This window comes from Pseudophryne corroboree, chromosome 2 (assembly GCF_028390025.1).
Source record: "Pseudophryne corroboree isolate aPseCor3 chromosome 2, aPseCor3.hap2, whole genome shotgun sequence".
Lineage (NCBI taxonomy): Eukaryota > Metazoa > Chordata > Amphibia > Anura > Myobatrachidae > Pseudophryne > Pseudophryne corroboree.
Window position 1 is genome coordinate 105,205,256 of NC_086445.1, and position 27,835 is coordinate 105,233,090.

At 45.5% G+C, this 27,835-nt stretch overlaps 1 protein-coding gene across 1 annotated transcript in view; it reads right to left on the minus strand.

Annotated features, from left to right (window-relative positions):
- LOC134990376 (arachidonate 12-lipoxygenase, 12R-type-like) overlaps positions 1 to 27,835 on the minus strand; it is a 272,146-nt gene that overhangs the window by 165,560 nt on the left and 78,751 nt on the right. The window contains exon 2 of the mRNA XM_063950685.1: positions 1,807 to 1,983. Within this exon, the coding sequence (XP_063806755.1) occupies positions 1,807 to 1,953 (147 nt within the window). The 5' untranslated portion in view covers positions 1,954 to 1,983. The remainder of the gene's footprint in view (positions 1 to 1,806; positions 1,984 to 27,835) is intronic.

Genomic DNA, 27,835 nt, shown 5'->3' on the forward strand with positions numbered 1-27,835 from the left:
AGCTAATCCCTCGAGTCCAGTCTGAATCTACAAAACCGCAGTGGCGTGATAGACCAATAATGTCATAACCCGGACAGTAACTAGGGTGTCCGCATTGCAACCCGGTGAACTGTAGGGCACATCCTTAGGAGGCACCCAGTACTCAGCTTCCTGGTCCTCTTCTGTGACATTATGAAGTCACATGTGCTGGGGGCAGGGGTCAATGGGGCTACCCAGAGCAAATTAGTGCCCTGGCACTGGTCATAATAACAAATGTATATCATATATTACTATCCTAAAGAGTACGAGGAGTACGAGAGTATGAGGACATTTAGATTTAGTGGTCTATTTACTAAGCCTTAGATGGAGATAAAGTGGATGGAGATAAAGTACCAGCCAACCAGCTCCTGTCATTTTTCAAACACATCCTGTGACATGGCAGTTAGGAGCTGATTGGCTGGTACTTTATCTCCATACAAGGCTTAGTAAATAGACCAGGCATTCCCAACCACGGTCCTCAAGGCACACCGACAGTGCAGGTTTTAGTGATATCCAGGCTGCAGCACAGTTGGTTAAATCAAAATAACTGAGCTACTAATTAAGTCACCTGTGCTGGAGCCTGGATATCACTAAAACATGCACTGTCGGTGTGCCTTGAGGACCGTGGTTGGGAATGCCTGCCATAGTCTGTTGTGGAGTGTGAACAACGTAACACAGCTTACAGTATAGTAATACGTTTTATGTATACATCTAGCCTCAATATGCCACGCAGCACGGATGCCAGGTCCCATGCAACTCCTCTAGCTTTGGGTGTCTTTTTTTGCTGAAAATGTGTCTTAAGGGGGGTACACACGGAGCGATAATCTAAGCAATCTGACTAGATTGCTTAGATTTTCAGCAAGATCGCTCCGTGTGTAGCCCTAACAGCGATAGTGATGCGCAGCCCCGCGCATCGCTATCGCTGCTGCTAGATTGGCCTGCATGCAGGCCAATCTAGCGGGTCGCTCACTTCACCCGCTGGGTGAAGTGAGCGGTCCCCCCGTCTCCCCCCGCACGCTCAGCACAGATCGCACTGTGCTGAGCGGCGGGAGAGATGTGTGCTGAGCAGTTCGCTCAGCACACATCTCTACAGCATCGGGCCGTGAGTACTGGCCTTTAGTCACAACTGAATGCACCAGGCCACTGCATAATGCATCTAGGATGCACCAGGAGAATGTGCTGATTACTTTGATATGTGACACCTGTATATCTCTGTGCGACTGAGTCTGTATACTAAGCGCAACTGATGGAAAAAAGCTGTGGCGGCTGCATCAAGCGTTTCTTATATAGATTAAGAGACTCAGTAGCACACACATATACAAGTGTTGCATATCAAATTAATCAACACATTCTCCTGGTGCGCCCTAATCACATCGCGTTGCGACTAAGACACATTTATTTTCAGCACAAAAAAGATGCCCGACACCAGCAGAATCTCATGGGACCTGATGTGCCAAGAAGGGCTGTTTGACACGACTGCAGCAAAGATAAAAGATACTGTATATGACAACACATCTGTATATTTTATGTCTATTTGGCATTGTTAGTGTCCCTAGCGCCGCAACATTTTTTTTTCTGTTACTGTATAGTGGATGTCAGATAAAAATGTGTTTTAACTTTATTTTTTATTTATAAAAAAAAGCAATTTTAAGGTATAATGGTCTCGTATAATCTGCACAATTCAATAATCCATTAGTTCATCCCACCAGTGAATATCCACTGTCTATAATTCTTAAATAATATCTTTATGTATTACTGGTATTATTGGGACGCCCATAAGACACTTACTGCTCCACGTATGAAGTTGCTCCACTTATGGGGTAGTTGGAGTTTAGCACTTTCTCCCTCGACTCCTACAAGAACAATGGAGACTTGTACAATGGTCCCAGCCCTCTCCTCAGTCCCGGTTGCAATTTTAAGCTTGTAGGTCACCATGTCTTTAGGCAATGATCCTCGTGAAAACAGCTGTGGAAGAAACAAGACCAGTCAGGAATAGGATGCACATTTCTCTTTTACCATGTACAATACCCCACCTATAATGTATCACAAATCCTGCAGAATGGAGATATGGAAGCAAGAGATTTTTTTTAATTCTCGGGATGTCTGACTGTGCCAAACATCAGTCATTTTCCTGCACTCCTCTATTGCGGAAATTAGCATTGTGTCACAACCATGAGTATTTTCTCTGTGAACGTACTCAAACCACTCAGGTATCACAAATGAAATGCAGTGCCGGCCCTAACCAATATGATGCCCTCGGCAAGATTTTGGCTGGTGCCCCCTAGCACCACCGCTAGTTCCGCCTCTGACCCTGCACCCCTTTCCAGCACTAACATCTCCCCACCCATAGCAGTCCTTTTTTATGTTTTCCTACCCACTGTATTTTAAATAAGAACAGTGTGCACATTCGGCGCATAGTCCAAAAAGGTATGTGTTTTTGCTGGCAAGGGGCATGGCCACACAATAGTACCCAATTCAATGTATGCCTCACAGTAGTGCAACTTTATTCACTATTTATAATGTGATAGGGTCCCTTATTCACATTACATCACACAGTAGTACCACTTTACCTTATATACGTTACTCCTCTCAGTAGTGCCCCTCATTCACATAACATCATACTGAATTGCTCCTTATTCACATTACACCACACGATATTGCTCTTTATTCTCATTACACCACACCATATTGCTCTTTATTCTCATTACACCACACCATATTGCTCCTTATTCACATTAGACCACACAGTAGTGGCCTTTCTATACATTACGCCACACAGTAGAGCACCATATACACATAATGCCACACATTGGTAATGCATTTATACACATAATACCACACAGTAATGCCCCTTACACATATGACACACATTATTAATGCCCTTATACACATAATTTCTCTTACACATATGCCACACATTGTTAATGCCCTTATACACATAATGACACATATATTTCATGGCGTGAGTCAACTGGCAGCTCTGCTAACGTCGGGTGCCTATTTTTTATGAAATGCATCTTATTGGCATTGCTATGTGGCTAGGATGCACAAGCAGCTTCTGCTGATTAAAATGATATGCGGCATGCCTATATACTGTGTGCAACTGTGGCTGTATCTACATACGAAATGCTACACACAGAATATAGGCATGCCGCATATCAATTTAATCAGCAGTAGCTGCTTGTGCCCCTAGGCATACCAGATGCCCTAGGCAATTGCCTAGTTTGCCTATGACTAGGGCCGGCTCTGATGAAATGGATTAAATCAAGCAAGTTGATTGTTGAAGCACACACACACACACACACACACACACACACACACACACACACACACATAGGGAGTGGTAGCTGGATACAGGTCAGTAATCAAGGCATTGTACACATTAAATAGTAAAGCTTATATGATCATACTTCTTAATTTTTGGCTGCACCATCATGTGACCATGATCAGGATCAAATTAAAGGCCAGTACTCACCGGCAGTTGTGGGGAGAGATGTGTGCAGCACACATCTCTCGCCCCGCTCAGCACAGCGCGATGTGTGCTAAGCGTGCGGGGGAGACGGGGGGGGGATGTGCTCATTTCACCCAGCGGGTGAAGTGAGTGACCTGCTAGATTGGCCTGCATGCAGGCCAATCTAGCACCAGCGATAGCGATGCGCGGGGCTGCGCATCGCTATCGCTGTGAGGGGTACACACGGAGTGATCGCTGCTTAAAATCTAAGCATTCTAGTCAGATTGCTTAGATTTTAAGCAGCGATCACTCCGTGAGTACCCCCCTTTTGCCTTTAGAGGGCCCGGGGCACTAAAGACACCGGATCATCCCCCCTATTGTCAGAAATATCAACTGAGACAAGCGGGATTGTCCCCTGATAGCAGCACCAGAACAGGTTTGGAGCTGTCGATACTGTATAAAGCTAATTGGTATGGTGATCACAATAGGGTGTATGGCAGGGGTGCTTTAAGAGAGGAGGAGACCCGTGTGCAACATTCTTCATCTGGGCCCCCTCTTCTCTATCAGGCAGTGCATTAGAGTCTGAGCATTAGAGGGCCTAGACAGAAATGCGCATGTTCAGATCTCTGGGAAAATGGTCCAGCTCCCAATTTCACAGTAATTTCTCTACTGTTCATGTGCAAAACGCTGTGAAAGTGGCTGCCACGTAATTTTCACAGGATATATATATATATATATATATATATAGGGCTATATTTGGTTAACATTCAAGCACGTTGACTGGTGTGTGTGTGCGTGTGTGTGTGTATGTGTGTGTGTGTGTGTGTGTGTGTGTGTGTGTGTATATATATATATATATATATATATACATACACACAAAATAAAAAGTATTCCAGTGCGCTAGTATATTCAGAACTGTAAATTTAGTACATAAATGGTTCAGGATGAATTCACCCAGTTGGGTTGATCATTATTCTATGCAGCAAGGATCTTCCTTAATAGGGTCAATGTGAAATACCCTAGAATGTACCCTCTCACCAAGAGCTATCACCCAATAAAAACAACAATTAATGGTCAAGTAGAGATATAATAGATAAGATTTATTCTCATAGTAAAAGAATAGTAAAATTGCATATAAAAATTGTCATAACACCAAGACTCATATACATGCCAGTAGAGATAAGTTGACATACATCACACCCACACCTTAACAAAGGGCTGAGCTCAGGGTGGTATTCTCATGAACACAGATACAATGAATAACTGTTGGTGAACCCTATGCGTTTCATCTCAATGACTTCATCAGGGTCAAAACATCACTTTAAGTGTAGATCACGGCATGAGACTGCTTGGAATTATCTACTCTCCAGGGGATGTTAGATGTTAAAACCAGTGTAAATATGAAATCACAGATTCCCTAAGATTCTGATGTGAATTCAATCGATAATGAGGAGTGGAGTCATAATGTGCCCCAGAGAAAGATTTTGCTCATATTAATGAGTGGTGAACTTCTCCTTAAATACTGGGATGGAGTTGCTATTATACCAATCTGCCTAGGAGTACCTGTGTGCAAGACTAGTGACTGGAGTCCTCCTTCCATGTCTGCAGTAGTGGTAGTGTCCGCTTCCCGCTGCCTGTGTCCGCTTTCCATTTGTGTGTATTTAACCGCGGGTGTGTGCATATGCACACTCCCATGAATGCCACGGCATGTGTTCACATCGCAGGCACAAGGTCTGATCTGTACATCTGTGTGTAATAGTTACTGAAGTGCTACAATGCAGCAAAAGCGGCTTTTTTCACCAAAAGTTCCATTGAGCTTCATCTACGTCTCGGCTGAGCAGTTCCGGCAGTCATTCTAAGTAGCTGTTGACAACATACCGATACTGCCAAAATTGTTGTGATTGTGATCCGATGTTGCATCTTCGGACACAGAACTTGGCTTGCCAATGTTGGCAGGAGGCGTCTGTTTCCTAGAGATGCCTCCTGCTGCATTAGCCTATTAGTCGGTTCCTCGTGGCTGTGCAATACTGTACAACTATGAATCCGACTCAATATTACTTGCTGTTTTTTGTTTTGCTCCCGATAAAGTTGGATGTACTTATTATATTAGCGCAGAATAGGCATTTTTTTTAAACTCTGCATGTGCACCAAAATATGTGTATCCCTTGTCCATGCAAATGTATATATATTTTTATGTTTTACTGTGAATATATTGAATAATACTATGTTTTGAATTCTAAGATTATCTGATACTGAGATTTCTGATACTGTTATTATATTAATGACATGTAATCAAGGGCCTGATTCATGATTGTAATAAATTGCACAGCCACTTCCAATTCCATGTCAATAATATGCATGCTGGCTGTCAGATCCGGACACCTGGGTACAGGAAGTCTGCTTCGAATGACGCAGACCTTAGACCTGTCATGTCTATAAAATGGTGGTGACATCAGGGCCGTCTTTTTGTATGAGCTCAATGGGCTCTTGCCCAAGGGCTCCAGGAGTATAAGGGCCCTAGGCTGATAGCTGAAGGTCCCCTTTTACCAAGGGTACAAGATTTTTGAAAATCGACCCTGGGGAACCGGAGATATCTGACTTCAAAGCAGTGGTCCCCATCCAAGCCTGTTAATTGTTCTTCCCAGCCAGATATCTCAGGTTCTGTCTGACGTAGAGTTTTTCTGAGGGTATACTCCGAAATCTGGGACTCTCCACCTTTTGGTGGACACTGGCAGCTTGTCTCTACTATGCCCAGAACCAGAGATATCAGCCTCCCAGCAGCTGGTCCCTGCTCCAGCTCCACACACCTGGTATACAGTTTTATATTTTTATTGGTGGATTGCTCTGGCTCCTGCACTCTGATCCCCAAGTCCTCAGTTCCTCCTGAACGGTGGGACTCTCTAGTTTGTTTTATCCCATTAAACCTAAGAAATCTATTTCCAGGAACCGGAGATATCTGCAGAAAAGCAAGCTGCCCTCCCACCGGAAAATTATGAATATTAAGCCCATTCCACTATCGACCTCCCCTGCATATTAAACACCCCATACCATCCTGAAAGTCATGTACCAGGGCCACTTCATTCAGCCCAATGTCCCCTTCTTCAGTTTAGTGTTCTCCCTCCCGCCCCATCTGTGCAGTAAAGGAGTAATTAGCAGAAATTATTTCTCCAGGTCCTACTTGCTGAGCGAAAGACAGAACACCCCCTACTGCCCACGGGACATCAAAGCTGCCGCTGATAGCACTTCCCACCTCTACCGCTGATGGGTGGGTAGGTGCCCCAGTGCATTGCTGTGCCCAAGGGCCTACACTGCTGTAAAGATGGCTCTGGGTGACATGCCCATGTTTTGAAGAATTGTGCTGGGTGCTGCCCACACTCCGCTCCCCAAACGTCCCAGCATTTTAATCCTGCCGTAGATGACAGGGGACTACAAGCGATATCGCAAGACCTGTTCTGCACATTTACAGAACTTGTTTTACGTCTGCGCAGACTCCCAAACAGCGTGCTTGTGTACAAATATGAATTAAGGGGGTCATTCCGAGTTGATCGTAGCTGTGTTAAATTTAGCACAGCAACAATCAGGGACACAGGCCCTCATTCCGAGTTGTTAGCTCGGTAATTTTCTTCGCATCGCAGCGATTTTCCGCTAATTGCGCATGCGCAATGTTCGCACTGCGACTGCGCCAAGTAAATTTGCAATGCAGTTAGATATTTTACTCATGGCATTACAAGGTTTTTTCTTCGTTCTGGTGATCGTAATGTGATTGACAGGAAGTGGGTGTTTCTGGGCGGAAACAGGCCATTTTATGGGTGTGTGAGAAAAAACGCTGCCGTTTCTGGGAAAAACGCGGGAGTGGCTGAAGAAACGGGGGAGTGTCTGGGCGAACGCTGGGTGTGTTTGTGACGTCAAACCAGGAACGAAACTGACTGAACTGATCGCAGTTGCCGAGTAAGTGTGGAGCTACTCAGAAACTGCTAAGAAGTGTCTATTCGCAATTCTGCTAATCTTTCGTTCGCAATTTTACTAAGCTAAGATTCACTCCCAGTAGGCGGCGGCTTAGCGTGTGCAAAGCTGCTAAAAGCAGCTTGGAAGCGAACAACTAACTCGGAATGACCACCACAGACATGCGGCGGGACACCCATCACAGGGCTAGCCCGCACCGCATGTGTGCCAATCCACCCCCCCCCCCCCGCACAAGTACAAAAGCAAAGCGGTGATGCTTTTGTACTTGTGGAGTAACTCCTGGCCAGCACAGCTCCTGCGGCTGGCCGGGTGTTGCTCGTCGCTGCTCCTGGTCGCAGCGGCTGCGTGTGACGCCACACAGCGGCTGCGGCCTGCCCCCTGCACGGTCCGGCCATGCCTGCGTTGGCTGGACCGCGCCTCCGAAACACCCCCCCCACGCCCAGCGACCACCTCTGCCTGTCAATCAGGCAGAGGCGATCGTAGCACTCCGACGGCCTTCGGCCGTCTTGCATGCGCTGGCGCATGCGTAGTTCTGACCCGATCAAACCGCCCCAGAGCCAGATTTATACACAATATATGAGCCAAAGGGTACATCTGGGCATTATACACAGGTGCAGCAGTATAAACTCCTGGAAATTTGGTGAGTTTTGATCAAAGATGAGCGGAAAAGATAGGCAGGTGAGGCACTGCCTCACCTGCCATAGACTTTTTACTCCACGGTTTTGGCTATAAAAATTATTAGAATAATGCAAAGGAGATATTTCTAACATATTCTTTGTATTTATCATATACTTTACACAGTCAAAACTCTGGCACAAACGTAAGTGTGACAGGAAAGGCTCTGCCTCACCTGCCTCACCCCACCGCACGTCACTGCCGCCACCCCCCCATCCCCTCCCCAAGTATACCTGTGCTCTCTAGCGGCCAGCATCATCTTCTCAAATATCACTTGGAAGATGGTGCTGGCCGGGAAGGAGGGACCTGTTGCTAGATCAAGTTAGGTAGGAGGCGGGTGCCCTCCCCGCACAACCCCTGCCCCCTCCCCCCCATGTTGAAACGGCACCCCACTTGTAGAGCATTTATTTTTAAAATACTTTTTTATTTAGTGGCATAGGAATACCAACTTTCTTAAGTCACACTCCTGCCCCTTTACCGGAGCCCTACGTGACTCTCGACTACACACCCCAAAAATCCTCTAAACCAGGTCACAATAAAAAGGTTACAAAACAATGTGTAGTATATTTACCTCTAAAGTGCTGAAATAATTATTGGTGTATGCAGCCACCTAAATAAACGCTGTGATATTCATCAATTAGAAACAGCAAGGACAAACAGTCAGCGCAGAAAATAGGATTTTAATTACATACCAGTAAATCCTTTTCTTGTAGTCCTTAGAGGATACTGGGGTCCATTTAGTACCATGGGGTATAGACGGGTCCACTAGGAGTCATGGGCACTTTAAGAATTTGATAGTGTGGGATGGCTCCTCCCTCTATGCCCTTCCTACCAGACTCAGTCTAGGAAACTGTGCCGAGGAGACGGACATACTTCGAGAGAAGAATAGATAAGTATAGTGGTGAGATTCCGAACCAGTACACACAACAAGAGGAAAGCCAATCTAATCCAACTTGAAACAGGAACAGCAACGGCTGAACCAACATTACTTAACCAAGTAACAGTGCAGGAAGAACGAAGCACTTGGCGGGCGCCCAGTATCCTTAACGGACTACGAGAAAAGGATTTACTGGTAGGTAATTAAAATCCTATTTTCTTTTACATCCTAGAGGATATTGGGGTCCATTTAGCACCATGGGGATGTACTAAAGCTACCAAACCGAGTGGGAGAGTGCTGAGGTTCCTGCAGAACTGATTGACCAAACTGAAGGTCCTCAGAGGCCAAAGTATCGACTTGTAGAACTCAGCAAGCGTGTTCGAACCTGACCAAGTAGCTGCTCGGCAGAGCTGTAAAGCTGAGACACTCCCGGGCAGCCGCCCAGGAAGAACCCACTGAACAAGCAGAGTGGGCCTGTACAGATTTTGGACACGGCAAACTTGCCGTGGAATAAGCATGCTGGATAAGAAGTCTGATCCAGCGTGCAATTGTCTGCTTTGAAACAGGACACCCAATCTTATTGGGATCATAAAGAACAAACAGCGAGTCCGCCTTTCTGTGACGAGCTGTTCTGTTCACATACACCTTCAAAGCCCTCACAACATCCAAAGACTTTGAAGTAGCAGAGGTGTCGGTGACAACCAGAACCACAATAGGTTGGTTGATGTGAAATGCAGACACCACTTTAGGAAGAAATTGCTGGTGAGTTTTGAGTTCAGCTCTGTCCTCATGGAAAATTAAATAGGGACTTTTGTGACACAAAACCTCCAGCTCCAACACATATCTTGCTGAAGCCATGGCGAACAGTGTGACGGTCTCCCATGTAAGATATTTCATGTCCACCTCCTGTAAAGGCTCAAACCAGTCTGATTGGAGGAATTGCAGCACCACATTGAGATCCCAAGGTACCATAGGAGCAGGGCCGGTTCTTAGCCTTGTGGCGCCCCGGGCAAAATATGGGGGCGTGGCTTCAAATGGGGGCGTGGTCACGATGCTGAAAGAAAAAATAAATAAAAAAAAAGTATACTTACCATCCCCGTTCCTGATCCAGACCGCTGCAGACCCCCATCCGCCGGCGGCGCCGCTCTTCTCCTCTCTCCAATCTATGGGAGAGACATTATTACGTCTCTCCCATAGAACAGCATAGACACTAGAGGTCAATTATGACCCCTAGTGTCTGTGCCACTATGCTGTGCGGTGCGCGATGACATCATCGCGCATCGCACAGCAAAGGTCCTCTACATGAAGGGAAACTAGACCGTAGCGTCTAGTTTCCCTTCATGGAGAGGACCTTAGCTGTGCGGTGCGCGATGACGTCATCGCGCACCGCACAACTAAGGTCCTCTCAATGAAGGGAAACTAGACGCTACGCGTCTGGTTCCCTTCAAAGCGGGGGGGCACAGCAGGGCACTGCGGGGGGCACAGTGGCGGATCTTGCTCTGGTGCGGCGCCTTCCGGATGGCGCCAGCGCCCTCCGGAAGGCGGCGCCCCGGGCAAAAGTACCGCTTGCCCGTGGCAAGAACCGCCACTGCATAGGAGGCACAAAGGGAGGTTGGATGTGCAGAACACCTTTCAAGAACGTCTGGACCTCAGGTAGAGAAACCAATTGTTGCTAAAATAAATGGACAAGGTTGAAATCTGGACTTTTACCTTCCGTATTGAAGTGGAGGAGTTTGGTTGAGAGAGCAATGCTGTCCAGCAACCTTTCATTGGACGGTGCTTTTATCAGTAGATCGTCCAGGTATGGAATTATGTTCACTCCCTGCTTGCGGAGTAGAAACCTCATCTCTGCCATCACCTTGGTGAACACCCTCGGTGCTGTGGAGAGACCAAATGGCCGGGCCTGGAACTGGTAGTGACAGTCCTGCAGTGCAAACCTGAGATAAGCCTGATGAGGCGACCATATCGGAATATGAAGGTACGCATCCTTGATATCCAGAGACAGTAGGAATTCCCCCCTCCTCCAGACCTGAGATCACCACTCTCAGAGACTCTATCTTGAATTTGAACACTCGTTAGTATGGGTTCATAGACTTGAGGTTCAAAATTGGTCTTACCGAACCGTCTGGCTTTGGTACTACGAACAAGTTGGAATAGTACCCCTTGTTTAGTAGATGAGGTGGAACTGGAACAATGACCTGAGTCTGTACCAGTTTTTGGATGGCATGCTGGAAAGTTATACTTGCCTCTTGTGAAACTGGCAAGCCTGATTTGAAGAATCTGTGGGGTGGTAGCTTTTGGAACTCCAGTCTGTAGCCCTGGAAATAAGATCTATGACCCAGGTATCCTGGCACGAATTTGACCAGATCTGACTGAAGATTTATAGTCAGGCTCCCACCTGACAGCCTTACAGGCATTGCGGTCTACCGTCATGCTGAAGCCTTCCAGGAAGCCGAGCCTGATATCTGTTCCTGAGCACCTTCTGTTGCTGGTTTGCATGGTTTATCTCTTGCACCGCTGGAGGACGTAGAAGCACCTCTGGATTTGTCCTTGAACTTGGCCATCCGAAAAGGACTGTAACTTAGAAGCTGAATAAGTCTTCTTGGTAGGGGGGCTGCGGAAGGTAGATACGTAGACTTACCCACAGTAGCTGTGGAGATCCATTTGTCTAAATCATCTCCATACAAGGCCTCTCCTGTGAATGGTAGGCCTTCCACGCCTTTCCTGGAGTCCGCGTCAGCAGTCCACTGGCGTAGCCACAAGCCCCTGCGTGCCGAGACTGCCATAGCGGAGGTGCATGCGTTAAGCATGCCTATTTCCTTTATGGTGTCAAAGTCGAAAAATATTGCAGAACACACATCACGTACAAACTACACACACATGCCCACTGCGCGTGCATTTGTTCTATCGTGCGTGCACATACTCGCAATTTGTGTATGGTCGCTCCCGCGTTCCTGCGCATCGGCGCGTGGTATGGGTATTTACGGCAGAGTTTGTGAACGCATGGAGGGCCATCAGAACACATTACATATTTAATCCAAATAGCGCACAATGTACATATAGTCTCCTTGTACCACATCAGAAAGTTATAGCTGTTTAAATGGTTGCAGAACAAGGGGATTCACCTTTACAGGATAGGAGGGGACAGACTAAGGTTATAAGGTGGTGTTTGGTATCCAGCTCTAGGGTATTTTAAGGGTAACATTCCGGTGTTGGTCTGCGGAAGATCGCATGTTCCTGCGGATAGTTATATGCAGAAGCAGAATATAGATATAAACTGTATTTACTGTATATTATGTATGCGGCGGGAATCTAGAGGAGACCACCCACAAGAGCAGTTGGGAAAGACATCGTCCACCTTTTCAAATCGACCTATGACCTCTCCTGTACTTTAAAGGTGCATTCCTGTGTCCAATGGACAAAGGGATTACAGTATCCATTGTATTGCTTTTGGAAGGATGGTATAAATAAAGCCTGCTGCAACCCGGGCCAACACAAGACTCACAACGTTATCTATTTGATGACGGAGGACCGGACCGGGAGGCGCACGCGAATTTACTCACGTATGTACATTGACTGTAGCCATTATTCTGTTATATTATATTGTATTGTATTGTAGTGTATAATTTGTATTGTATACCCCCTTTCAGAAATAATCCACTGTGGTGTCGGAACCCAGCGGTAAAATCACAATTGGTGTCGTGTCCTCATTGCCCTGCTAAGGTTTAAACTGTATTATTATTGCATAGCATTGTTGTAGAAGGTTTGCGGTGTATCTCTGGGTGTGTATGCGCTGTGAGTACTTTGTACCTTCAGCGCGGCGTGTGTACGCAAAGTCCGTACACTGTACGGGACTCTGTGCGCTAATAGCGTAAAAGGTGCGTAGAGTGTGAATTAAGTATAGCGGCCACAGCGGCTAAAGGTTTAAATTGTATTTACTGTGTGTTTAAGGTATAGCTTTCATTCCTGTAAAGATAACCGGCTTTATCAATTGGGGGCTGTCCGGTTTTCCACATTTTTACAGCTTAACAGGTCACAAGCAGACTTAATCTATCAGCATAAGGGTGGACAGGGATCCTACGTATCCTTTTCTTGGTCGATGGATGCACTGAAAACCCTACTTAATTGCTGATTAGACGGTGTCTGCTCTGTATGGTTTGTAGGGATGCTGGTAGAACTCGTATGGTAAGCAGTAAAAAAAAAGCTATTTAAAATCTGTGAATTTATTTTTGGCGCCAAATGCGTACACAACAAAAGCGTACACCCATACTCTGTGCATAATCTCCAACATTGTTGCCATAACATTCAGATTACTAGATTCATAATATAAATATTAAGTAAGTAAGCGTAAAACACAATGCAGTCTGGCCTAGTTATAAAGGTTTATACAGAAAAGAAACTTTGTGGCGTGTTAAGTGAGCGATTATAGTTAATATTGCTCACATTTATAGAAATTGTGTGAATTGTTTTATTGCGTCCGCACATTGGTACACGTGGTACGGAACGTGAGGACAGCGTACACAAAACGTGCACGTACCGCAAGGCCGCACACGTGGCATAGAGGTACGCACGGTTGCGTAATTACGCAAGCTTGCATAGCGTTGTGTGCGCATAATAAAACCACACGATAGTTTGTTTAGTTTAAAGGTGGGATAGTAGCCACGCTACAATAACACAAGATTGCCCAGTTTCCAAATTTTAGTATAAAACCCTTATTTGCTGTATTGCCTCTGGGAGAAAAGCTGCTTGTCTGAATGATAATTTTCTGTACAGAAAAATAAAGTATATTTGAGTGAGCGAGTGCAGGAGTGAGTGGATACTGAACCCAAGAACTAGGTGGGCTAGGTGAACTAGGTGAATTGCTAGGTGGGCTAAGTGAACACACTGGGTTAGTAGAGGCCCGGTGGCGTAGGGTTCGCAACCCTGCGTTATTGACAAGTGAACTAGGTGGTCTTGGTGGACTGAGTGGTATCCCATACAACTCTAGGTGGTCTACTAGGTGGTCTACTAGGTGGTCTACAGCAATCGTAGGGCATATAGATAACTAGTATCTATAGGCTGTGCTATTGCATCACACGTCCGTTTGTTCTGCACAGAGCAACGTGATATTATTGTGTCATCTGTGGAAGAGCATACGCAGATGTGATTGTATAGACAAAGGGGTTTTTCTTTGATAACTTCGGGAAATCTCCCTGGTGGGCTTCACTGGAAAGGGTGAAAGATAGTTATCTAATTTCTCTGTTTTTCACCCTACAAACAATTCCAGTGAAAGAAACCGAAAAGGAAATTTTCACTGCCTCTCTCAGGAAAATATTCCAAACAGAACTTCCAACGAAAGAAATTACGGTGTAAGGTCTGATAGGAGCCCTAAGTTGGGTACATTGCGATCCGCTATCAACAGCGTATCGTTGTATTGGCCAGCGTGGGCGCGAGCGAGTGGAAGGAGCTCAGGTATACTTCCACCGTCTACTTATATTGAGTATTTTGGTGTTTGTGGGAATTTTTTAAAGATATTAGAAGAAACCCACAAATATGGGAGCCAGTTGCTCAAGTAAGAGTCGTTTAGACAGGGTTCAGGCAGAATTGTGGCCAAAAGGCTCAGCAAGGTTTATCATGTGTGAAAAATATGGTTCACACACAGAAGTTTTATGCAATGAGTGAATATGTATGACCAACAATGATAGGGTACCATTCCCTAGAGTGGGTAGCTTTGAACCAGAGGTATTACAGAACTTAAGGTTAAGGATATGTCTGATAAAATCCAAGAAACAAAGGATTAAACATACAGACTGTTTAAATTTATGGCAACAGGAGGGCGATATGCAAAAGGAATTAGCTCACGCAGCAGGTTCCAAACCTAGCGGGAAAACAATGGCGACGGCACCACCACCATATATTGTTGGGCAGAAAATGGCTACAGGCAATGATACAATGGTACAGAATAAGAGTGTAATTGCAAAATGTACTAACACTAACCCTTGCCAGTTGTACCCTGTTTTAAATTTTCCCCAGGACTGTGAATAAGAAGATGAGCCCAGCACGATATCGGCACTCTCTCTAGCAGCCACCATACAAGACACTCAGGTGGGCACGGCCCAACCACCAAGAGCAGTAGTCAGGCCACCTAGCGGAGGGATAAGTGAGGTCATGTCCACAGGTAAGTACGGTACCGTACATTATGCAGAAACCATAGCACCCCACATTGTAGAATCAAACCAGAATGATGTAATTGAATTAAATCCTGTCAGGGTGATCGCGGTCCCAAATGGGAGGACTGACGCTCAGGGAGTAACTCCCGTCAGGAACATTGCCATGCATTGTCCCTGGTCCCGGACAGAATTAAGGTCAATTATGTCAGAATTTCCTGATCCCAGAAAAGATCTAGTCGCATGCCAGAGGTTCATTAAAGAGTTAGGTAACGCCACCGAACCCACAAACAAAGATTGGCGAACAGTGCTATGGGTATGTTTACCCTCCAATATTGACCCCGTGAAGTTTATAGCTGATTGCAACATAGAAGCAGAAGTACCTCTCACTGATGAGTACACTCAGGAGACTGTACAACAAATCAATCTGCAATTAGGAATATATTTCCCTACTGTTGTCAAATGGAATAAAATCTTTTCCATAGGACAAAAGGAAGGTGAAACGGCATCCGAATATTTCCATCGAGCACTGCTGGAAATGGCTAGATACACTGGGGTCAAGGACATTAGAGACAATGTACATCATAGAGAGGTAGCTGTTTCAGTATTAATGGACGGGTTGAAGGAAGCACTCAGAACAAGGGTACAGACCTCTCTACCAAACTGGAGAGGTATCTCAGTGGCGGCATTGAGAGAGTCCACTGTCGAGCATGATAAAAACATCATTAAACACAGGGAGTCACAGGGGGAAAAACTGATGACGGTAAGTATACAGGCCCTTACAGTAAAACCCCATCAGCCGAAAACCCGGACCCCTGTTGTTTGAGACAGACCTAGAACATGTTACATTTGTAGGAAGGAAGTTCATTTTGCCAAAGACTGTAGGAGTAGTAGAGCGCATAGCCAAGATAGACCCCTAGACAGAGAATACAAACCACACTACTACTCACATAATTGGGATCAGGGACCACATAGGAGAAGTTATGAGCCACATGCAGGGGAAACAAGGAGGTACCCGCCAAGGAGAGATGGGCAGACCTCCGGAAATTCTCAGCTACAGTACCTCCCCCACATATCGTAGCTGCTAATGCGCTGCGGGAGGGTCTCACCACACAATAGGGGTTGGGCCACACCTGTAGTCTGCAGCCAGTGAAGTTGATTGCTAGCCTTGGTAGTGAACCTGAGGTCACGGTTGATGTAGCTGGTGTACCATTACCTTTTCTTGTAGACAAAGGGGCGGCCAGGTCAGTGTTAAATTCAACGGTAGGTATGAAAACCACGGGTAAAACAATTTCAGCAATGGGAGTAACAGGAATAGTGCAACACTACCCTTTGAGTAGACCTGCGGAGATTACCATAGGGCCCTTGCAAACCAAACATTCATTCCTGTTGGCTGCATCGGCTCCGACTAATCTACTTGGGAGAGATTTATTGTGTAAAATGAGGTGTGTCATATATTGTACTCCTGAGGGTATCTTCTTGGATATACCCGAGAATCACGTTCAGGAAGTGCAGGATATGTTAGACACCCCACAAAGGCTAATGTCACACTCTGCTGTTATAGACAAGTGTCCATCAAAGGTAGAGGAAATGATCTCACAAATACCGGGTTCCCTTTGGACCAAAGATGGACAAGACACTGGATTGATGGCGAATGTAGCTCCGGTAGTAGTGCAAGTAAAAGATGGTAGGATAGCTCCAAAAATCACTCAGTATCCTCTGAAGCCAGAGGTAGAATTAGGAGTGTACCCTGTCATAGAGCGGTTACTACAACAGGGCATACTAGTCAGGACGTCCAGCACTGCCAATAGTCCCATCTTCCATGTGAAAAAAGATTGGGGGGGGGGGGTTACAGGCTAGTGCAGGATCTAAGGGGGATAAACAAGATAGTTGAGAGCCAATTCCCCGTAGTGCCCAATCCAGCTGTCATCCTCATGCAAATTGACCTCTGTTCTGCCTTCTTTTCTGTCCCTCTGCACCCTGACAGCCAATACCTCTTTGCATTTACATACAGGGGAGTACAGTACACCTGGACTTGTCTCCCCCAAGGTTTCATTGACAGCCCAAGTATTTTCTCCCAGGCTTTGCATGACTGTTTACAATCCTTTCAACCTGAGAGTGGATCAGTACTAATACAGTATGTCGATGACTTATTGCTGTGTTCTGATTCACTCGAATCATCCTTGAAAGACACGAAACAGCTTCTGTTTCATCTTTCCCACAAGGTTTCAAAGGATAAGTTACAGTTGTGCCAGACCAGGGTAAAATATTTGGGACATTGCTTGACTAAAGGACTTAGACATCTCACCGCTGATAGAATACAGGCGATTCGCGACATGACCCTGCCACAAACCCAGCAACAGATCCGCACTTTCCTTGGAATGTGTGGGTACTGCCGAAACTGGATCCCAGGATTCTCCATACTGGCTTTACCTTTGCAAGAAATGGTCTCCTCGAACAAACTAGATCGGATCTCGCACACAGATGAGTCGGAATTGGCTTTTGAGAGACTCAAACAGTGCCTATCACAGGCACCTGCATTAGGTATGCCAGATTATGGGAAGCCCTCTGAATTATACGGTACAGAAAGTGCAGGGTGCGCAGTAGGAGTTTTAACCCAGAGACATGGTGATGCCAGCAGGCCGGTAGCTTACTACAGTGCACAGTTGGACACCGTAGCGCGGTCTCTCCCCACATGCTTGCAAAGTGTTGCAGCGATAGCTTTGCTAGTAAGTAAAAGCGAAGACGTAGTGTTAGGACACAACCTGACCATCCATACACCTCATGCAGTATCAGCCTTACTAAACTCCGCCCAAACCAGACATGTCTCATCGGCACGGTTTACAAAGTGGGAATTATCATTGATGGCCCCTGTAAACAGCAACATAAAGAGATGCAGCGCACAAAATCCTGCAACTTATCTGCCAAGTGTGCCTGGACAGGCACAAAGGGTGGAGGATGAGAATGATGGTGAAGGAGGATTTAGTGCAGATACTGATACGCATGATTGTATGGAATACCTGAATCAGACTTTCACTGCGAGACCTGACATAAGTGACAACCCACTGGAAGGCGTAGACTTTACCTTTTACACTGACGGTAGTTGCCACAGACAGACGGACTCGGGAGACCTGTGTACTGGATACGCAGTTGTAGACGACAGAGGTATCATAGAAGCTGAACCCCTGGGCCCACCGCACTCAGCACAAGTTGCTGAGTTGGTCGCCCTAACCAGAGCGTGTGAATTGGCCAAGGGTAAGTCAGCTAATATATACACAGATTCTAGGTATGCCTTTGGAGTGCTGCATGATTTTGGGGCCCTATGGCGCCTCAGAAATTTCATGACAACAGCTGGCACACCTGTAGCACATGCATCCCACATAAAAAGGCTTCTAACAGCGATACAAGAACCAGACAGAGTGGCTGTTATCAAGTGCAAAGCACACACTTACAACCAAGACCCAATTTCACTTGGTAACAGCCGGGCAGACGAAGCTGCTAAATCAGCAGCCATCACCCCCATACAAACGAACATCACATCACTGATGACATTCAACACAATCAACACACAAAAATTAATTGAAATGCAAAATTTGTGTTCTCCACAGGAAAAGGCGGTCTGTAGGTCAAAGGGGTATGACCAGGAGTCCTCATGACTCTGGACAGGTGGACACGGTAAGCCAGTGGCCCCCAGAGCATGTCTTCCAAGCCTTCCCCCCCATTCCTGAGTACACCTCCCCCTCCTCCATGTCTGACCTGTCAGAGTCAGACTGCAGGATATGGGCCTGAGATCGCTTTTGCGGACAAATGGGAGGGGACTGAGACGCTGTTTTGGGGATTGAGTCTCTGTTCATAAACTCACCCACAGTCTGTTTTAAGTATTGCGTCTCTTTCTCATTGCAGGACAGTTCTGTAGAAAGAGTAGAGATCGTTTCCTTAAGAGAATTAACCCATTCTGGTACAGCCCCGCTAGTCTGTGAACCCTGAGTACCCAGTAGTGAGCCCCCAGGTGAAGAGAAACACTCTGCGGTACAAGAGACACACTCTTAATGTAAATGTGACAGCATACACATACACAGGAAAGGCTAAGCACAATTAACCCACAAAGAGCCCTTCAGGGAGACACAGAGCTGTTTGGAGCCAGTCCCCACCACGCCCTTATCGCTAATGGCAAGCTTAGCTGGGTCGCAGCCTAAGTACCCTGATAGGGGACTTAGTACATTAATAGTCGCTCCCCCCCTGCCATGACCCCCTGGTACCGCTGAGGTAATCTGGAGTCACACTGGAGGAGCTGCGCGTCCCGGTCCTGTCAGCGTCTGTATCCGCTGCAGAGGGAAAATGGCGCAGGTGAGCTACTGGATCCTCTCATAGTGAAGCCCCGCCCCTTCAATGGCGCGCAGTCTTCCCGGTTTTTTATACTGACTGAGGAATCTGGTGCTAAAACCGTTTTAAGGATGTTGTGCCAGTATGGGTACTGTGTACAGTGTACGAGGACGCAGTTGTGTACTGTGTTCGGAGATGCATTCCTCACTGTGTAGAAGCCGTGCTTCTTCATACCCTCATGCTGCCATAATGGCCGGCACCCCGGTAGCCGGGACGCTGGTTCAGTACTCACCACTCTTCATTCTTCTGGCTCTGTTAGTGGTGGCGGCATGCTGCGGGAATGTACGCTAGCCATGGTGGGGCCTGCGAATAGTTTCCTCAGGAGCTCAGTGTCCTGTCAGCGGCGAACGGGACCATTAACCCTTCAAGAGGTTGGGCCATTTTCCTCCATAAGTCCCACGAAGCAGGCAGGCTGGTGCCAACCAGCCCTGCCTGAAATAACAAACATAGAAAATAAATGCAGAAAAATCTTCAGGAACTTCCTTCAGCATGACCGGCTCCTCCGGCCACATTTTCTAAACTGAGTCTGGTAGGAGGGGCATAGAGGGAGGAGCCAGCCCACACTATCAAATTCTTAAAGTGCCTATGGCTCCTAGTGGACCCGTCTATACCCCATGGTACTAAATGGAACTCAGTATCCTCAGGACGTAAGAGAAAACAATAAATTTTATTTAAAACCAAATAACCATATATTAAATTTCTAATATGTTTTTTTGTTGCCATCTGTTTGTTTCCATTTCTGTTAGTATATGTTTATTTGGTTTTAAATTGGTGAGAATCACAAATCCATTTTATAGTTATCATGCCAAACCCCCATCTCTGGGTGAAAAGTGTTGAATTTTTTTGCAGAGAATTTAAATCTGATTTTGTCTGTAACTTGCCACTTTAGGTCCTGCTGCAAAAATTGCCACTAATTACTCTCTGTATGTCCTGTCCTCATTTACACATTGGTATGTCAGTACCAATAGGAATCAGCACTGGTGCAGCAAGATGCAGTCAGTGGTTGCAGAAGAACCCAAGCAGTGCTTTGCTACAACGACAGTACTTAAACTTTACAGTTGATATAGAATTTTGCAAATACTCTATAAAAAAGATATAAACATTGTTCAGTTTATTGGACTCCTTAAATGCACTCTTAAGTTCTAGGCCGGGATAAAATGGGAGCCGATTTTATTATCCGGGAAAAAGACGCACAAACTCGGACATTAAAATGTGCGTCTTTTTCCTGGCATTTAGCCAAGGTAATGGCGTTCATCTTTTACGGTCTCAATGCAAATTGGATTCGACTTCTGACAACTTTTTTAAACCAGGAAATGTCCGATTTTTTTAGGCCAAACGGAAAGCGTCTGTTATGTTCATAGTTGCACAGTGATAGAACTTCACCAATTACACCCAAAAGTCCCATAAATAAAGCAAAACACACTAAATAATCCTCAGACCTCTAAGATACACAAGCGGCTTGTGCTGATTAAAATGATATGCGGCATGGCTATATTCTGTGTGTAATTGCGACTGTATCAGCATACCAAATTATGTTACAGTGTTTGGCTGGAATACACTGTAGCATAACATTCTGTATACAGATACAACTACAATTATACACAGAATATAGGCATGCTGCATATCATTTTAAACAGCAGGAGCTGCTTGTGCATCCTACTTGCATCGTTTTGCGTCTAATGGTGGGCACACACTATAAGATATTTCTGCAGATCAATGGATCTGCAGATATATCTGTAGCTGGATTGGGCAGTGTGTTGTGCATGCACACTGCCTAATCCAGCATTCCAGGGCAAAATGTGCAAAAATGACATGAACAGTACATGGACTATTTTAAGAGATCAAAGCTTTATTTTTTGTTTTTAGGCTCAGCCATAGTTTGAAAAACATTTATTTATTGTAAATGTTCTGCAATTGTGTACTTGTAATTGATTTTCAATTCTGTCAGATTCAACTTGCCCAAAAAAAACAGGTCTATTTATGTCCGACCGAACTGTTTTGTGTGAGATTTTCAAACATTACATCGGCCGAGTTGTATGTTTAACATGGGGAAAACATCTGGATCCAACTTTTGGCCGGCCACTAGAGTAAAAATCAGACTTTTCATGTACTCGGACGCCATTACATTGCAAAATGTGTGACTTTTGCCAAAAAATGGGACATTTTACAAACTCGGCTCAAACTGCCATTACGTACAGCACTAGTTTGAGATTTTACATAGGTATAAAAAGTAGAGCTGCGCTAAAGAAGAGCTGCACATTTTTTGTTTTCAGAATTGGGGGAGGGAGATGTGCTGCTCCTTACTTATGAATATGAAGCAGCAAACCTGGTTAGTCCCTGTGACTTTTTACATGAGCGCAATTCCTATAGGGTTCCAGTCTATAGATCAGGGATGGGGAACCTTTGACCCTTCAGCTGTTGTTGAACTACACATCCCACCATGCCCTGCAACAGTTTTAGCTTTACCAAATTGCAAAACTGTTGCAGGGCATGCTGGTATGTGTAGTTCAGCAACAGCTGGAGGGCCAAAGGTTCCCCATCCCTGCTACAGATAGACAGTTAAGTCCAACAGGGTCAAAAGTCAGACAGGGTCATAAGTCAGACACAAAAAAAAATGTTTTTTGTTTTTCTGTGTTTTTTACAACTTTTGCCTCATTTACTATCCATGTGACAATACTATTACCTTTTAGTAAACTTGTGGCGAGTGAAGTGAAGTGGAGCGGAGCGAGACACCGAGCCCAAAGCGTGGCGAGCATAGCGAGCCCGCAAGGGAACGCTTTTCACCAAATTTGGGTTAAAAACACCAACAAAAAATAATAATAAAAATTTGTGTCTGACTTATGACCCTGTCGAACTTTTGACTGTCTGACTTTTGACTGACTTTTGACCCTATCTGACTTTTTTACCCTGTCTGTCTTTTGACTGTCGAACATATGGTGTCTACCTAATGACTGTCTATCTTTTAACTGTCTCTGTGCTATACCACACCCAATTCTATATTCTCTTTACCCACAAATAACTTAGTAGACTACTTACATTCTGTGGTAAATCTCCAACCAGTCCTGTATTATAGTCTGTAAATTATGAGTCTCTGACTTCTATACCAGGTCCTCAGGTCCTCCTAATCACACCACAGATCACACCACAGTCACATAACTATTTACTAGTAAATATTGCTTATCAAATAATTACTGAATATCAGTTCTAAAGTCAATACTTTGCATAGATGGCCTAATTCAGACTGGCATACTAACCTGATGGTTAGCAGACAGATTCGATGGTGGGGATGCTGCACATGTGCAAGACCCTTTCTGCATTCTTGCACACAGTGCCCTCTAAGCCCCAGCCTGATTGACAGGCTGAGGGTGTTTGGGGGCTGGGAACAGGTGGCAACCGGGCACATTCCTCAAAACGGAGCAAGTCGCCTCTGTTTTGTGGGAGAGTCAGTGTCTACATCTGGTGACACAGATTGTGACCTTGGCTGTGGATCAGAGATGGAAATCTGAGTAACCTGAAGTTACTCAGATGACCAATGGTCATGCAGAGTGATCTGATGGTGCGTCTTGAGACACAACAGCGGATCACCGAAGCAGGCAGGAGGCGTCTATTTTCACCAGATGCCTCCTGCTGCATTGGCATATTAGCTGTACGATATTACACAGCCGCTTCCCTATGGCTGTGTGATATCGTACAACTCTGAATCAGACTCAGAATGTCAAAGTATATAGAGTAAATAGGAATTACAGAAAGATTATAATAAAGTGTGTACAATCTGTGACACACCACAATTGCGATGTACAGTACTTTACCACCTCCCAGTGTTCTAATTGCACCCGCCTGGGACTACTTCTCCCAGGATGCAGAGATAAGTCAGATAAACAAATTACAGAATAGATAAGCACCTTGAGTCCTGTTGGAGAAAGAGTGCTATATAAATAAAATTATTATTATTATTGTTATTATAAACCATCTGGAGGAGATCTTGCAGAGTGTGAGGAGGGAGAGATGAGGCTCAAGAAATACAGGATCAAAAGGAAGAATTTAAGATGGAGAAATGTGCAAGTAGGAGTGTAGAGCTAAGCAGACACTCAGGCAGAGATACAGTATATAAAGTATAGAAGCATGAAATAAGATACAGTACAAGTAAGGGAGAGGAGCTGCATGTGAAAGCCTGTGTCCAGAGAGAAACACTGCATTCAAGAGATTGCTGAGACTTGTGGTGCCACAGTCAGGGCCGGCTCCAGGCATGTTCTAATAGAGCGGCCGCGCAGGGCACCACCCTTAAAGGGCACCGCATGCTCGTGCCACCAAATTGGAGCCGGCCTGGAGCCACAGCAGCGTCCATCCCTAGGGCTAGCAGCAGTGCCAGCGGCTGTGTGTGACAACGAGGGGGGAGTGTTGTGGGTGGGACAAAGCTCAACTACTCTGTGTGCACTGTGCGGTGCCAGCGTCTGACATCAGATGCCAACACCGCACAGCGCGCACAGAGTAGATTAGCTATAGTCCTCCCACAGCACTCCACCTCACCGGCACAGCCACTGGCCCACTGATATGATAGGACTCAGGAGGCGGGCCGCGGGAAAGACGCTGCTACAGACTCAGTGCAGATGTCCCTTCCCGCATACGGCACACCACGGCCGAACACACGTGACACGCGGGGGCATGTGTATCTGGCACTCTGGGGGCAAGTGTATCTGGCAATCTGGGGGAAAGTGTATCTGGAACTCTGGGGCCAAGTGTATCTGGAACTCTGGGGCCAAGTGTATCTGGAACTCTGGGGGCATGTGTATCTGGCACTCTGGGGGCAAGTGTATCTGGCAATCTGGGGGAAAGTGTATCTGGAACTCTGGGGCCAAGTGTATCTGGAACTCTGGGGCCAAGTGTATCTGGAACTCTGGTGGCATGTGTATCTGGCACTCTGGGGGCACGTGTATCTGGCACTCTGGGGGCACGTGTATCTGGCACTGTGGGAGGCACATGTATCTGACACTGTGGTGGGCACGTTTATCTGGCACTCTGGGGGCACGTGTATCTGGCACTCTGGGGGCACGTGTATCTGGCACTCTGGGGGAATGTGTATTTGGCACTGTAAGAAGCACGTGTACCTAACAATGTGAGGGCATATGTGTATCTGGCACTGTGGGGAAACATGTATCTGACAATGTGGGGGCATATTATGTATCTGACAGTGTGGGGGCATATTACAGTATGCGTATCTGGCACTGTGGGTGCATATAATGTGTATCTGGCAATGCGGGGGCATATAATGTGTATCTGGCACTGTGGGGGCAAATAATGTGTACCTGGAACTGTTGAGGCATATAATGTGTATCTGGCACTGTGGGGGCATATAATGTGTATCTGGTACTGTGGGGGGCATATAATGTGTATCTGGCACTGTGGGGGCATATAATGTGTATCTGGCACTGTGGGGGCATATGTGTATCTGGCACTGCACTACTGGGGTCATATGTGTATCTGGCACTGCTGGGGGCATATAATGTGTATCTGGCACTGTGGGGGCATATAATGTGTATCTGACATTGTGGGGGCATATAATGTGTATCTGGCACTGTGGGGGTATATAATGTGCCTCTGGCATGGTGGGGGCATATAAAGTGTATCTGGAACTGTTGAGGCATATAATTTGTTTCTGGCATTGTGGGGGCATATAATGTGTATCTGGCACTGTGGGGGAATATAATGAGCCTCTGGCACAGTGGGGGCATATAAAGTGTATCTGGAATTGCTAAGGCATATAATGAGTATCTGGCACTGTGGGGGCATATAATATGTATCTGGCACTGTGGGGGTATATAATGTGTGTCTGGCACTGTGGGGGCATATAAAGTGTATCTGGAACTGTTGAGGCATATAATGTGTATCTGGCACTGTGGGGGCATATAATGTGTATCTGACACTGTGGGAGAATATAATGTGTATCTGGCACTGTGGGGGCATATAAAGTGTATCTGGAACTGTTGAGGTATATGTGTATCTGATACTGTTGAGGCATATAATGTGTATCTGGTACTGTGGGGGCATGTAATGTGTATCTGGCACTGTGGGGGCATATAATGTGTATCTGGCACTGTGGGGGCATATAATATGTATCTGGCACTGCACTGCTGGGTACATATGTGTACCTGACACTGGTGGGAGCATATAATGTGTATCTGGCAATACTGGGGGTGTACGTACAGTATGTGTATTTGGCACTACTGGGGGCATATGTGTATCTGGCACTGCACACTATACAGGAAACATTGTGTAAAAAGTACACTACTGTGGGTGTTATGTGTAAGACTGCTAATTGTGTGTGTAGATTGGTGTGAAAATATATTTATAGTCTGATAATATAAAGTTGCAAGGCCACACCCACTTGGGGGGGGGGGGCACTTTGAAATGTTCTCACTCAGGGTGCTAGTAGGCCTGGAGCCGGCCCTGGCCACAGTAAGACCAAGCATCCCAGTGGAAAGGAAAGCTCCGGTCTTCCCAGACTGACCTGAACATTAGGGAAATCCATTGCCTGAAAGCTCCACTAAATGGTGAATTGCTACAGGCTGACTCATCAGCCTCAATAACATCATAGGTCTGAGTCAACAGACTTAAAGGTCAGGCTGAGCAGACTGTAAATTCATGTTGTGTACTTGACTCTATAAAGGGGTCTGCATGTGCCCAAGCCTGTCACTGTGCTATTGGAACATCACAGTGCTGTATAGTACTTATTCCAATATATATTGATACCTTACCCTATTGACTGCTGCTTATCCTCTATTACCTATGTACTGTTTTCTTCAATAAAACCTACTCTGAAATTAGAAACAATGTGTAAATGCAAACATACAGTATATATATATATATATATATATAAATAATAGGCAGAGTTTGGCACTCCTGAAGCAAACACTTAACTGCCTCGGCTTCATCATTAATGCCTTTATCGCACAATATTCCCTCAGCATCAGACTCTGAGAATGATAGAATGTCCCCTGCTGGGAATTTAAAATGTCCAAATTGGTCATCCATGTGTTCCATATTAACAGTGTAATCAGTGAAAGTCCGCAGTAGTTATCACAGCACAGCCAGCAACTGTGACCTCTTGTCAGAGAACTGCACCAAACACTTAGCCGTATAAACTGTTAAATAAAAATACTCTAGACAATCTAGAGATGCAGGAATTGCCCGATGACAAAAATCAATGAAATAGCTGGGTGCCTCAACCGGAGTTCTCACTGTTATGTGATAATTCCAAATATAGAATAGGCAGAGTTTGGCACTCCTGAAGCAAACACTTAACTGCAGCCGGTGCCTTCATAGGTAAGTAAATACATAGAACGAGGATGCGGCACTCAAGGCTTAAGAAATCCACAGCATACAAGCTTCTGCTTAGCAACGTTTCAGTAGACACACCTACTGTCGTCAGGCTTTGTTATCAGATTAAAACAAAGTACATACCTTTATAGTATCACCACGTGTGTTCCCGCCAGCTCGTCCCGGGACTGCTCACCCGCCGAGCCGCACAGGCTATGACGTCGTCATCAATCGATGGCGCCGTGTAACCGTGCCCATCACCATGACAACAAACAATCAGTGCAGTAGACTGCAGGGCTGGCTGAAACAATGTAACCCGTATTATTCATTAGATACATGACGATCTTAACCACACTGTACGGACTATTTCAAATCTTTCTAGATAAAATAAACATTACGAACTCTGCTGATTATTTCATTTTAGGAAGCATGCATAAGAGATCGATTCATTTAAACCTTTGGGGTATATTACCCCGAGGCGAAGAATCCATTTAGTTTCTAACTGTAGTAATTTGGCACCTCTGTTACCTCCTCTCATGTCTGCTGGAACACAATCTATCATCCTATACCTGATACTATGTAATGGATGTTTTAAATGAACGATATGCCGGGCAACAGGCTGCTCACTGTCACCTGTGTCCAAAGCATTTCGAATCGCAGACCTATGTGCAGACATTCTTTCTTTGAATTTTCACTCAGTCTTGCCGATGTAGCTCAAGCCACATGGGCATACGATTTGATAAATTACAAAATTAGAATTGCACGTCAATTGATGTTTAATAAAAATTCTTTGTCCCGTCTGAGGATGATTGAAACAATCTCCTGTAAGAAGAAACTGGCACGTTACACATGAACATTTGATGTTTCCCAACTTTACATTCATTGGTAAAAATGATTTTTTACCTACAGGTTCTCTTTTCAATTTTGCTACATCCGTTTTCACTAACAGATCACGTAGGTTTTGACCTCGTGAATAGCAAGGCATTAAATTAGTATCTCTCAAATTTA